The following is a 12,369-nucleotide window of genomic DNA, read 5'->3' as shown; positions in this document are numbered from 1 at the left end:
TGCGCTCATGGCGTCCCGGGGTCCTGAGGCTGCTGTTGGGGGGTGCAGGTGAGGACCTGGGGGGCGCTGGAGGGGCTCAGGTGGAAGGCCTCTGCTCAGGGGTGCCGGGGGTGGGGAACTGAGCTGCAGGTCCCCACCCGGCAGGACCCCCTGGGGCAGGGCACCGGCCGCAGGCCCTGTGGGGGGAGGGAGGGCCGAGGGGGACCCTGTCCAGCATCACCCCCACCCCTGCCCCGGCGGCCCCCCGAAGACGTCCATGAGGGCCCCTGGGTCCTGCGGCGTTCTCCGGGGTTCACGGAGCTCCGCGCTCTTGCGTGTCCTGGGCAGCGGCTCTTCCCCATCCAGCGGCCAGGGCTGCAGTGAGAACCACGGCCAGGGCGCGCACCCGCTCAGGGCGCCCCCGGAGCCTCCCGGCTCTGGCTCCGGCTCCGGCTCCGGCTCCGGCTCGGGCCTCGGCCTCCCGCGGAACGTGCTCAGCGAGAGGGAGCGCAGGTGGGTGGAGGATGGTCCCGGGCTTGCAGCGGCGTTGTGGCGGGGGCGGCCGAGGACGTCAGATTCGTGGCTGTGACGCGGGTGTGGGCAGCTGGAACAGGGATGTAGAGGCCATGCAGTCAGGGGGCAGTTAGCACGCGGCAGGCTGAGCAAGAAAACCCAAGGGAGGGCCTTCCCAGGGCCCACCTCTGCAGCCCCCTCTCTGACCGCTGTCCTGGGCTGCTCAGGGGTGTGCCTCTGGGGTCTCTGCGGGGGGGGGGGGTTGGGGCGTGGGGGGGGCGTCCAGGGCCCGGCTGGCCATGGCTGGCGCAAGCGTCTGAGTAGCTTGTGGCCGACGACCCTGAAGGGCTCACATTGTTGGGAGAGCTGACCAGTGGAGGGCCTGGGCGGCTCCGAGGGGCGTTCAGGCAGCTGAGGTCCTTCCCCTGGCCAAGGCCAGGTGGGCTGACGGACACTGTTGCTTGTCTGGAAGCAGGAAGCGGATCTCCGTGAGCTGCGAGCGCCTTCGGGCCCTGCTGCCCCGGTTTGATGGCCGGCGGGAGGACATGGCGTCGGTCCTGGAGATGGCGGTGCAGTTCTTGCGGCTTGCTGGCACCCTGGTGCCCGGCCAGGAGCCGCACGCTGTGAGTGGTGTTCAGGCCGCCGGGTCGCGCTGTGTGGAGGGGCCGCTGGGGGGCATCTCCCCCCCCCCCCGCCCCGGGGGAGGGCAGCTCTGACCTCCCTTGCTCCCTGCGGGGCAGCCAGGTTGGCTGTGATTTCGGCTGGCGTTCTCTGCTTCTGCCGGTTCCAGCTGTCCGCGGGAGCTCCTGGGAGCCATCTCGGTCCCCACTTCAGTCCCTCACATCCCCTCCGTCCCCTGTTCTGCTTTTCCGGGCTGGGGTCTGCGCTCAGGCTGAGCCTCTTGGACCCCCGCAGGGCAGCCCGTGACAGCCGACAGCCTGGTTTCCCGTGTGCGTTGCTTGACCGTTGTCGTTTAGGTTGTTTGTTTCCATTTCAGGTTCTTGGTCCTTCCAAGGAGACATGGCGCGAGTGGCAGAGGGATGTTACGCAGCAGGCCGTATCGCGTCCGAGCGCGGCAGGGCCCCCAGACTGCGGCATGGGAGCCTGTGGCCTGACCGTGTTAGTGTCCCCTGGGTGGCTGGGGAGCCCGCGGGGGCAGCAGACGCAGACCGTTCAGGCTCCCCCTCTGTCTTTGTGTCACTAGGCCACGGGCTCCTCCCGGCTGTGTGACCGCGGGCGCAGGCGAGGGCGAGGCCCCGTCAGGGGTGGCCGAGGGGCCGGAGGGGCCGCCAGCCCTCCCTGGTAAGCAAGGGCGGGTCCCAGCGCGGATGGGGTCGGTGCTCTCGCCAGAGAGGGGACAGGGGCGCGCGGCAGGATGGCATGGGGGTGGGGGTCTGTTTATCAATAAGGGTTGGACACCTATTGTGGTTCTCTCATCGTGACGCGCCTGCGTGTCAAGGTGAACCTCGGGGACCCCGTGCTGCCCTCAGCTGTGGTAAACAGGTTAACGGGCGCCACCAGGGGCAGGGGTACACCTGAGGTGCCCTGCGCTTCTCAGCTGCAGGCGGGGGGCCGTTCTTGGCCTGTCCTTGTTCTGTTCTCTGCCAGGGAGCAGGGTCCGAGCTTCTGCTCCCCAAGGACAGGCCCCCAGTCCTCCTTCACCTTGGGCCTCTAGGGGTCCCCGGGTCCCGTCCTCGTGCCTGCTGCTGGCCACTGTTGTGCCCGGCTCTCTTGAGCAGCCCCCACACAGCCTGGGCTTCTTGGTGCTCTCCTGATCCTTCTGTAATCGAGTGAGTCACGGGCTCTGCACGGGCAGGGCCTTTGTCCTGTGCCAGCCAAGCCCACAGGGCATTGCTGATGACTGCCTCTGCCTCGTGCTGGACCCCGCACCCCAGATATCTGTCACTCCTTGGGCACGAATGGCTGTGAGGGCTTTTAGGCCCCATGCACGTGACTGCCCCGGGAGCCAAGGATGCCTTCTGATTGCCCGAACGTGCCCACGGAGCAGGGGAGGGGGCTTGCTGTCACCAGGGCTGGCGGTGGAGCTGGGGCCTCCAGAGAACTTTGGGAGCCACGGGCAGGGCGTGAGGGTGCAGAGGTCACATGCACCCTCTGCATGGTGGGTGGAGGGAGCTAGATCTGAGGGAGGAGGCTGGGGTAGGGACTGTGGGCAGATGGGGTGGGGTTCCAGATCTGAGCCCCAAGGGCTGATCTGAGGCCAAGCAGGTGTTTTCTCTGAGAAGTTTCCGTGGCCCCAGGTGCCCAGCACTGCAGCCCTGGGTGTCCATCTCCGGGTCATCTGTCTGCCTCCTGCTTCTGAGCTTTTTTGTCCCTGTGCCGGGGACAGCAGGCAGGGGCCGAGGGCTGCTGCCCGTGTGGGGAAGGCCGACCCGCACCTCATTTCTGCCGTAGAGTCCTGCAGCCTGCTGTCCCAGCCCCCAGGCCCAAGTCCCTCCAAGGCGCTGAGGCTGCCCCCACCCTGGCCTCCCCGCTTGTGGCAGCCACCCTCCCCCCTGGTGAGCGAAGAGGCTCAGAGCTGCCTGGGCCAGGCTGGGCCCCCAGCGGAGGGGGCTGACTGTGTCGTGACACTGGACGCCAGGTGGGTGCCCTGCTGGGCGTTTACAGCAGTCCCACACACCTCCTTCCAGTTCTGCTCACGCTTTGCCCGCCCCCACCCCTGGGAAGTCTGTCCCCCTCCCTCACTGTGCCTGGGCCCCAGCTGCCAGCCCAGGCCCGTTTGAGCCAGACACCATGTGGCTTTCTGACGCGTTTCCGAAAACGTTGTCATGTTCCTAGCTGGTCTGTGTTTTGGCTGATAGTAAACGAGTTTGTGTTTCGTGAGCACTCACCAGCTGGGGGCGCGGGAAGGGAGCGTGGCAAAGGAGCGTGGCAAAGGCAGGGGGTGGGGGGGAACCAGCAGAGGCAGGGGGACGGGCCAGTCCGTCCTCAGTGGGCAGGCTCAGGGTCTGGCGGGGAGGGAGGGGCACCCCGTTCATCCTGAACCTGAAGCCACCTTTGAGGTTCGAGGAGTGGGTTCACCTGGGATCACTCACGGTGAAGTCTTCTGGTCCCATTCAGGTCCGTGTCGGGATGTGACATGGAAGACGGGACGTCCTACTTGCTGAACGCCGGTCCCGACTGGTGGCTGGGTGAGTGGGGCTGTGCAGCCTGGGCCACCACTGGCCGTGATGAGGGCCAGGCCTTGGGGCCTCAGCCAATCTGGATAAGGGGCTGGGCAGCTGGCTGGGATTAACAGGGAGATGTGAGCAGACTTACGCCAAGGTCCTGCTATCTGTTTCTGAGCCCCTATTTTCTCCCCGCTGGTGGTCTTCAGGGTCGTTGGGGTGGGGAACCAAGGGGACGTGTGTGCGCGGGGAGCGTCTGTGAGTGTGGCGTGTGGAGCTGGTCGTGTCTTCTCTGCTACTCGGGGTCTGTGCTTTTCTCTAAACTTCCCTGCAAGGGCACCTGGATGGGAGATGAGCAGAACGTCTCTGAGATTAGTGTTTTGTGAAACGACATTGTGTCGTGCTCTGATGGGTCCTCCTGGGTCTCGAGCAGGGCCAGCAGGAGTGGGCTCGCCCACCTGTCATGGCCCTCGGGAGCCAAGGGCTTCCAGGCCGGGCAGGACGGAGGCGGGCCTGTTCTGCACCTTGACCCTCCTGTGCCCGGCCCAGGCCCCCAGGCTGATGTGTGCCATCTGCTTCCAGGGTCTCTGGAGGGCAGAGGTGCCCCTTCTCGGAGCACAGCCAGGAGCAGCCTGCTGGACAGGGCAGAGCCAGGCTTCCTGACAGACCCCGAGCCTGGCTCCCAGGAGCTCCCGGACGGCCCCCTGGAGCCATGGGGCTCGGATGTGGGCTGCCCCAGCCTGGCCCTGCGGGAGGAGGCAGACAGTATCTTCCCCGACTTCTTCCCCTGCTAGGCAGCGGGGAGGGGCCGTGTCTCACGTGTCCGTGTGGGGCGCCGGGCGGCCCCCGTGCTCTGCTGTGGCGAGGCTGGGGGGCCGCAGCGGATGCAGGCCGAGGATTAAAGGCAGGGCGGCACTCCTACAGAAAGCGGGACTCCGGAGCGTCTGTGTAATCAGCGCCATTCACTGGGCAGATGGCACCGCTTCCTCTCGGAGCGCGGGCACCTGCCTGGGCTTTTGTTTCTGCGACGTTCTTGGCCTCGCGGACTCCCTAAATAGCCCTGCAGCCTGGGGCGGGCTCCGGGGGCTGGGAGTTCTGTGTTCCCAGCCTGCTCCCCGGAGAAGTAGGCGTCGGACCCCACCTCTCACGCCTCTCACCCCTCACCGCCTCTCACGAGGCTGGTCTGGGCTGTGCGGCTCTCACGGCCCAGGTGTCTGTCGGGGGAGGCCATGGTGCTCTCAGCCGCAGCCAGGGCCCCGAGGGAAGGGCTGGCCTCCACCTTCGAGGTGGGGACCTCTGCACTCCCCTCTCGGGCTGTGGCAGAGGCCACTTGGTGTCAGCATCTGGACCCTTCTCCTGGCAGGCACAGCTCCAGTCCCAGCTGCTGCTGACCGCTGGGATCTGGGGAAGGCCTGGGTTACCGGGAGGAGCATCCCAAGCCCCCATGGTCGAGTGCGGCTGACCCTGCCCTGCATCTCACCACCTTGCAGCCACAGCAAAGGCGGGTGTCCGTCTGTGCCCCCGGCTGGCCGGGGCCTCACTGTGCTTCTCCTCATCCCCTTCTGGAGACGCTGGGCTCCAGACACCCCCGTGACCCTCCAGGCCAGCAAGTGCTCCAGGAGCCGGGGGGTTTTTTCTCCCCAGCAGAGTAGATTCTCCTGACTGTGAGTCCTGAGCCCCCTGCCCAGGTTGCCTCCCCGCACTTGCACGCATTTCCATCTCCGCAGCCGGAAAGTTCCATTCATTCTGTGAGGCACTGCAAACGGGTGAGGAGCAGCTGGTGTGGGGTCGAAGCGCTGGCAGTGTGAGCCCTCGGTGGGGCTGGAGGGGAGCCAGGCAGCGGCTGCGGGGAGGGAACCTGGGGGAGGCCAGGTGCCCACGGGGGCGGCTATCGCCCCTAGACCCCAGTGCTCAGGACGTCTGCTACTCGTGTGCATGCGTTTGTGGGCCTCGGTGCTGGTGTGCGCACATGTGTGATTGTGTGTGGTTCTCGAGTGTAGGCCTGTGCCTCCCCTTGGAAGGGTGGGATGCTGCAGGGGCCCTGCCGTCAGGCCAACACCCTGAACCCCGCTGTGGGTGACCCCGCTGCATGGCTGCCGTGTCAGGGCCGAGGCAAGCGCCTGGGTCCTGCCCCTGTGAGTTTCTGGCTCCCTGAGCCCAGAGGGGGACCTGGGGTGGAATCGCTGAGCCCCAGTTGGGAGCAGGTCTTCTCTGCTGGGGTTCGCTGCAGGGCTCCGTGGAAACCGCAGCTGCCTCTGGTCAAGCTGACCTAGAACAGTCTGGCTCTGAGCCCCCGGCTGGCCACCTGTGCTCCCCACCCCCACGCTGACCTCAGGTCAGCACCCAGTGAGGGAGATCAGGAGCCCCAGCTGAGGCCTTGGAGAACAGAGATGAGACCCTGCCCAGCCCCAGGCTGTCCCTTGGCAAGGGGGGGACGAGGCCCTGTCTCAGGCGGCAGGCCTGCCTCATCTTGAGCCCCCGGAGGGGGCACTTGGAGGCCTGGTGCGGGCTTGGGGGTAAGAGCAGTGGGCGACCAACAATGTCTGCTCCTCCCGCCTCCCCCAGTGGGAGGAGGGTGCCCTGGAACCAGCATTCACCCCTGCCGGGGCCACGTGGTCACACGGCCCCTGCTCCACAGGCCATAGGAGTGTGGGCACAGAGCCCCATCCCTGAGCTGGCTGGGGCCTGGCCTCCCTCCTGTGGACAGTGACATGCAGGGGAGGGGCAGGCAGGGCTCGATGGCAGAGCCCCCAGCTGAGCGGGAGGGGAGAGGGGCTGCCGCTGGGCCTGCTGGGGGCTTGGTTGGAGCTGTAAGGAGCTGCAGGGTCCAGGGAACAGCCTGCTTCCCATCCATCGTCCTGCTCTCCAGCCCTTTGTGACCCGAATTCAGCTCTCAGTGGTGGCACTCCTACCTGCGTGTGCTCGAGGGTGGGTTTGAAAAGCCGTTGGCTGGTGACTTCGGGCTTGCTCTGGGCATTTGGGGCTGGCTGGGGGGCTTCAGCACAACTTCCCCCCCAGCTCTCAAGGTGACCAGCTTCCCTCCCCACTGCCCCCACCACGAGGTTTGCCTGGAAGTAGGACACACAGAAGGGACACGGCTCCGCAGGACCCCGGACACCCTCAGGCCACACCCTCAGCCCACACTCCCCTTGGTTTGGAACATCTTGGAGGGGCTGTGCCCACGGCTTGGTGACAGCCGGCCGTTGGGCTGAGTGCTGACCGCTCACCACCCTCAGTCCGCCCCTCCTCCTGCCCACTTTCCTCTCCGTCCCCCTGCCTTTCCATTGCTCCTCTTGCTCCATGGGCCTCGCGGCCAGTGTGGTCACCATGCACTGGGGTCTGGGGCGAGGTGTTCAGTTCTGCTCAGTGACCTCGTCTAGTCCCCTGGCCACATGGGTCCTGCTGGAGGACTGGGTGCTCCACTGCTGGGGAGGAGGTGACGTCCCGGGGCCCCTCCTTTCCCCCCAGGCTCTGATCTTCTCTTGGCAGGACAAGCATGTCCTCCATCTCCCATCCCAGGTGACCAATGAGTGAGCGAGAGGAAATCCTCTGGGGACCCTCGCTTGACTGGCCGGGACTCACTGTCCCCCCCCCACTCCCCCATACAGACCTAAGGGAGCCAGAAACCTGCTCGGCACAGCTCCAACCCCGCCCTTGTTCACTGGCAGTCAGGACACTTCGTCATCCCCCAGTGGGCCCTGCTGTCCCCCAGCCCATCACCTGAGCATGATGGGGTGCTCATGGCTGAAAGGGGGCCTCCAGGCCTGCTCACAGCCAGGTCCCATGCCCCTTGCTCAGAGGATGACCGACTGGTCCCTCCACCCTTCCTGCTCCCCTCCCCGTGTGCTGGCAGGGCATTCGAGTTGTGGGGGCAAGATGGGCTGGGCCTGTCCTGGAGGGTAGCAGGCGGTGGGGCTGGGGGCTCTGGGGTGAGGGCAGCTTGGCTGGCATGAGGAGGAGTAAGGAGACAGGTGCCCCCAGACTGTGACCCAGACAGGCGTCATAGGGTGGGCCAGGGGTCAGCGCTATCCCAGGATGAGCGTTGGTGAGAGAAAAGATGCAGAGGTGGGACGCGGGAACAGCGGGGGGTCTGGGGAGCCAAGGAGAAGGAACTCGTTGCCCCTGGACGGGGGGAAGCAGGAGAGGATGCAGCTGTTGACCTGCTGGGGACCCGAGGCCTGGGGCCACTGAGGCGGGCAGCCACCACACGGCTGGGGCAGAGGAGGTGGCTCCGCTGTTGGGTCTTGCTGGAAGAGATGAGCTGGAAAGGCCCTTGGTGGGTGCCGGTGGGGGCGTGGGCTTCTGATGGAGGGGGCCGGGCAGGAAGGACCCCTGGGTGCTGGGGGTGGCCTGGGGGGGTCCCAGGGGCTGGGAGCCTCATCCCAACTACGGGGGTGGGAGGCCCCCTCTTCTGACTGCCAGCACAGACAGCTCCCCTTCATGCAAGGCCGACGCAGGCCGTGGTGCTGGGCAGCATGGCCTGCCCTGAGAGACTCCCTCGAGGGACTCTTGGCCGCTGGCAGGAGCCCCCTGGTCTCGGCCAGGGGGTGGGCTTGATGGATGGCTCAGGGGTGGTGGCCCTGGGGTAGGACAGGCCTGTCCGCTATGGGGCAGGGAGCCTGCGTGCAGCTGGGGGCCTTGGGTGTGCATCAGAGGGGGCGGCGGGCACGCACCTGCCAGGCCTGCACAACTCAGGGAGGAGGAAGATGCAGTGGGCAGCATCTCCTGCTGCCTGCCCAGTGGCTGTCCCTGCCCCCAGGGTGTCCGCCACCATCGTTTAGCAGACACACACATGTGTGGCCAGAAGGGGCTCCTACGCCGGGACCAACCTGGATTGGCGCTGCTCGCTGGCTCTGCCCCTGCGAGACTTACTTCTGTCCCTGCCAGGTGGGAAGCCCCGGGACTGAGGGGACCAGGTTGCCCTGGGGTCTGGCCTCGCTGACTCCCTGTGTTGTGTGCGGTCGTCCCTTCTGAACGGCATCCTGGGAACCCCTAGCAGCTTCCCCCCACCGTGTGGACGTGAGCCTGTGGTGAGCTTGGCTCACCAGGAGGGGAGGGTTCCCATCTCTGACCCCTGCGGCCCTGGCCCCGTGTGGTCACCAGTCAGAGCCCCCCCACAGGGCACACTCGGTCTCGGGGCGGCAATCCTTTATTGGACACACCAGGAAAGGTCTCCAGGAACGGGGAGCTTCCTGGGGGGATGGGAACAGTTGAAGGGCTCCTTGGGTCAACTGTGAACTTTTGGTCCTTCGAGGGGGCAGCTCCTGTGAGTGAGAGGCGGCAGGGTGGGTTCAGGGGTGGGTACGGGTGGGGCGGATCCTGTACTGCCCTGGGCTCTGCCCCCGGGTCGGGGGCTGGGGAGGTCTGTCTGTGAGCAGGACCTCACCCTGGTCCGCTCGGCCATTTCCCTCCTCCTCCAGACTGGCCCTGAGCCTCTCGGCAGGCCCCCCAGTGCCCCAGGCTGGCCCTGCCCCCGTCAGCGTTTGGGGGGCCCTGTGGGCATCCCCACCTTGGTTCTGCCCAGCAGAACCAGCAGCTTGTGTCCACGCCGTCAGCCCCCAGCTGCAGCCCACGGCTGGCGTAGCCGGGGCTCGGTGTGTGCCCCTCATCACCCCGGCCTCGGGGGTCCCTGTGCCACAGCCCCTGCGGGGTCAGAGGTCACTCACCTGGGCCCAGCGGCCTGCCTACTGTCAGGCACGCAGGCGGTGGTCTGTGAAGAGGAGTGCGGGTTGCTGAGCGGGAGGCTGAGCCGTGCCCTTCCAGCCTCCGGGTCTGGGGTGGGGGCGGGCACTTACCCGTTTGGGTCAGGTTGATGATGTTGGCCGGGCTAATCCCGTGGCTTTTGCAGTAATTCCTAAACGTCTGCATGACGTCACAGCTCGCGGTAGGGGTCCGGCCTGCAGACACAGCAATAGGGGCTGTCCCTCTGGCAGGTCATTTGGGACAATGGGCAGTGGGGTTCTGCGAGCTTGGAGACGGCCCTGGATTTTCAGGGTGCAGGCAGGGTTGTGGGGACGAGCTGCCGTGACCAGAGTGGGAGGGGTGTGCCCAGAGGGCCCCATGCCAGGCCGGAGAGGAGGCAGGGGGCCCCACAGAGTGACACCCGGCCCTTGGGTGGGGTCCGGCCTATCCTCGGGGCCCCGGTCCTTGCTGTTCCCGCCAGTGATGCCTTTGTTTACTGCACGTCAGGATAAGGGGCCGGTGTCTGGTGCTTGGCTTGTTTCAAGGCCAGCAGAGCGACCCAGACGTGTTTGGGAAGTACCGTGGGGACACAGGTGAAAGTTCGCCGCCCCCTGCCCTGCGGCCCCAGCCCCAAGAACCCACCGCCCGCAAAGCAGAAGCAAGCAGCAGGAGGGGGCGGTGGTGCCTGCCCGCCTGGCTGGTCAGCCGCTCCTCACCCTCCCCAAACGTCGCTCTGCTCCGGGGCCGGCAGTCCGTGCCCCCCCGCCCCGCCCCACCGCACGCTGAGTGCCAAGCCGGAACTCCCAGCCTGGGTGTGGCCAGTTTCTCCTGGACATTTGGACCTCACTCCACCGGCCCTGTAGGTCTGGGGGCCCAGTATGGGGCTGCGCACTAAATCAGATCGTCTTCATGCTCCCTGCGTGGCTGGATTGGGTCCCCCTGAAAGGTGTGGGCAAGTCCTGGTCCCCAGAACTTGGGAATGGGACCTGCTTTGGAAGCAGGATCTTTGCAGGTGTGGTAAGGGTCTTAGGACGAGGTGATGCTGGGTTCGGGATGGGCTGGAAAACCAGTGACAGGTGTTCTTTTACGGGAAAGGGAAGGGAGGCTTGAGAACAGAGGAGAAGCCCCGTGGGGACGGAGGCAGAGCTCAGGGACGCCGGGGGCCCCAGGAGCTGGAAGGGTCAGCAGGTGGAGGGGGCCGAGCCCCTGCCAACGACTCTGCTGCTGACCCTCGCCCGCCTCTGGAGACTGGCCAGTGGAGCCCAAACAACAGCCCTTAACTCTGGGCCCGAGTGAGGTCGCCGGCCTGTTCCTAAATACGGACATTTCCCCAGCCGCCGTGTCTGGACACAGCCACGTCATGCCCAGGACGCCGTGGTCCCTGAGGACAGCAGTGAGGTGTCACAGCTAACACACAGACCCCCATCTCTTACCTGCTTTTCTTGTTTGTGGGTCTCCGTGGCCCTGGTGGCCTCGGGGAAGCAGACGCTTCTACGGCCTGGGGGCCAGCTGGCCAGGAAGACCGTGGGGGCCCCGCTCAGGTGGGAGGGGGCGCAGCATGGGTTTTCTCCAGACTTTACTGTCCGTGATGCTAAAGGAGGCTTACCTGAGCTGCTGGCCTGTTAGGTCCCCCTGTTGGCCTAGCACCTTACTACGTTCCTGTCCCCCCTGCAACCCTGTGGCCGCCGGGCTCCCCGCTGTGTCCTGTTGGCTGGGGGAGGAAGGCACTTACTGAGGAGGTTCACCACCACTGTCTCCTTTCCGTGCCAGTGGTTGTGGATGCAGAAGATGAGGAAGCGAGAGGGGTCCACCTCCTCTAGGAAGATCATGTTGTGGCCAGCATCTGCGAATCCGGGGCCCAGGGTGGGAGGCAGGTGGTGCAGGCTTCCCCATGGGGCCAGAACTGGGCCCTGGGAGCCCTCCTGTCCCTCCACGGCCTTAGACAACTTGGTGCTCGTGAGCAGTCGGGCCCCAGGAAGGGGCAGGACCGGGTGTGGGCGGCGGCCCGGCAGGTGAGCTCCTGGCCACACACCGCCGGGACTCCCAGGGACTCCCCGCTCACAGGCTGGACGACGCTGACCCTTTATACTTACATTTCAGCGTGTACTGAAATTTCTTTTTTGTTTTATTTGCCATCATTATAATCGGGACACACATGCCCTGTATCCTGGGAGAGGATGATAAGATTCCTTGGGACTCTGCGTCCAGAAGAAGTGCCCGCGGAGCTGGGTGGGGCTCGGTCACAGCAGACGTGGGACACGTGTGTCCTGTCCCAGGGCAGCGAGCCCCAGCCCTGTGTCACCATGTCCCCCGCACTCTCCAGTGTCTGGGACATGGCCGTGGGGCCGACCGGGGATGGGGCACGGGGCTCCCCTAGACCTTGGCCCTGTCTGGCACCCTCTTCCCAGACTTACCTCCTGTAGAGATGGAACTCTATGGTCTTGAGGGTTACATGGATTTTGCGGACGAAGAACATCACGTGTGAGTCCTTCCACAGGAGTGTCGGTTCGTCAGAAGCCTGGGCTGTTGAGAACCAGTCGCCGTTGACCTGCCGAGCAGAGGTGGGCGTGCCGGTGCGGAGGGAGCAGCTGGGGCTGGTGGGCGCCGGGCCTGTCCCCCACCCGCTGCCCCCAGCCGCCACCTTCTCCCGCTCCGACGCCCGCGGCGGCTACCATATTCTCATCGATGTTGGGGTCCCGGGGCCCGTGTGCAGGGCGTGGGGCCCCGAGCAGAGCTAGCACCAGGACCAGCCACGGGGCGTTCATGGTGCCGCAGGAGGGGCCGAGGGGTGACTGGCGGCACCTGGGCGTCCAGAGCCTGTGGCACCGGCCCTTTCGTGCGCTGCAGGGGAGGGCTTCTGCCACGTGGCCGGCTGCCACGGGCTCCCTCCTGCCCACAATGACCCTCTGTTGACACTACCTCCAACAATGGCCACTTGGCCGTTTGTCCACAAAGCCCCTGCCCAACCCGTGCTGACTGTCACGTGGTTTCCCAGAGCCACAGCCGTGCGCCTGGCTGCTTCCAGGATCCGCGAGTCCCCGCTGGGCACCGACCTCTGATCATCGAGTCG

The 12,369-nt window shown here is 66.1% G+C and overlaps 2 protein-coding genes across 2 annotated transcripts; one reads left to right on the top strand and one right to left on the bottom strand.

Moving 5' to 3' along the window:
• The first annotated feature begins 584 nt into the window (after positions 1-584).
• Positions 585-4,506, top strand: SOHLH1 (spermatogenesis and oogenesis specific basic helix-loop-helix 1). Its single transcript, XM_036113104.2, has 7 exons — positions 585-721; positions 968-1,115; positions 1,490-1,611; positions 1,697-1,794; positions 2,905-3,091; positions 3,571-3,641; positions 4,200-4,506. Exons 2-7 carry the CDS (start codon positions 1,038-1,040, stop codon positions 4,409-4,411), a joined length of 768 nt encoding a protein of 255 aa, XP_035968997.1. The 5' UTR covers positions 585-721; positions 968-1,037; the 3' UTR covers positions 4,412-4,506.
• Positions 4,507-9,307: 4,801 nt separating this feature from the next.
• Positions 9,308-12,064, bottom strand: LOC118548947 (uterocalin-like). Its single transcript, XM_078061307.1, has 6 exons — positions 11,972-12,064; positions 11,714-11,847; positions 11,393-11,466; positions 11,032-11,142; positions 9,413-9,514; positions 9,308-9,327 (listed from the first exon to the last, which is right to left on the bottom strand). The coding sequence occupies exons 1-6, from the start codon at positions 12,062-12,064 to the stop codon at positions 9,308-9,310; spliced, it is 534 nt and encodes a 177-aa protein (XP_077917433.1).
• Between the last annotated feature and the right edge of the window lie 305 nt (positions 12,065-12,369).

Source organism: Halichoerus grypus, chromosome 14 (genome assembly GCF_964656455.1).
Source record: "Halichoerus grypus chromosome 14, mHalGry1.hap1.1, whole genome shotgun sequence".
Taxonomy (NCBI): Eukaryota; Metazoa; Chordata; class Mammalia; order Carnivora; family Phocidae; genus Halichoerus; species Halichoerus grypus.
This window is presented reverse-complemented; position numbering and strand designations above follow the sequence as displayed.

Excerpts from the sequence above, each read along its gene's own strand:
- LOC118548947 (XM_078061307.1), bottom strand. The coding sequence starts at position 12,064 with ATGAACGCCCCGTGGCTGGTCCTGGTGCTAGCTCTGCTCGGGGCCCCA. Across the intron at positions 11,143-11,392 it reads ATTTCAGTACACGCTGAAAT|ATGCTGGCCACAACATGATC; the intron begins GTAAGTATAAAG and ends CCGGATTCGCAG. Across the intron at positions 9,515-11,031 it reads AGTGGTGGTGAACCTCCTCA|GCCGGACCCCTACCGCGAGC; the intron begins GTAAGTGCCTTC and ends CTGTGTCTGCAG.
- SOHLH1 (XM_036113104.2), top strand. The coding sequence starts at position 1,038 with ATGGCGTCGGTCCTGGAGATGGCGGTGCAGTTCTTGCGGCTTGCTGGC. Across the intron at positions 1,612-1,696 it reads GGAGCCTGTGGCCTGACCGT|GCCACGGGCTCCTCCCGGCT; the intron begins GTTAGTGTCCCC and ends TTGTGTCACTAG. Across the intron at positions 1,795-2,904 it reads GGGGCCGCCAGCCCTCCCTG|AGTCCTGCAGCCTGCTGTCC; the intron begins GTAAGCAAGGGC and ends TTTCTGCCGTAG.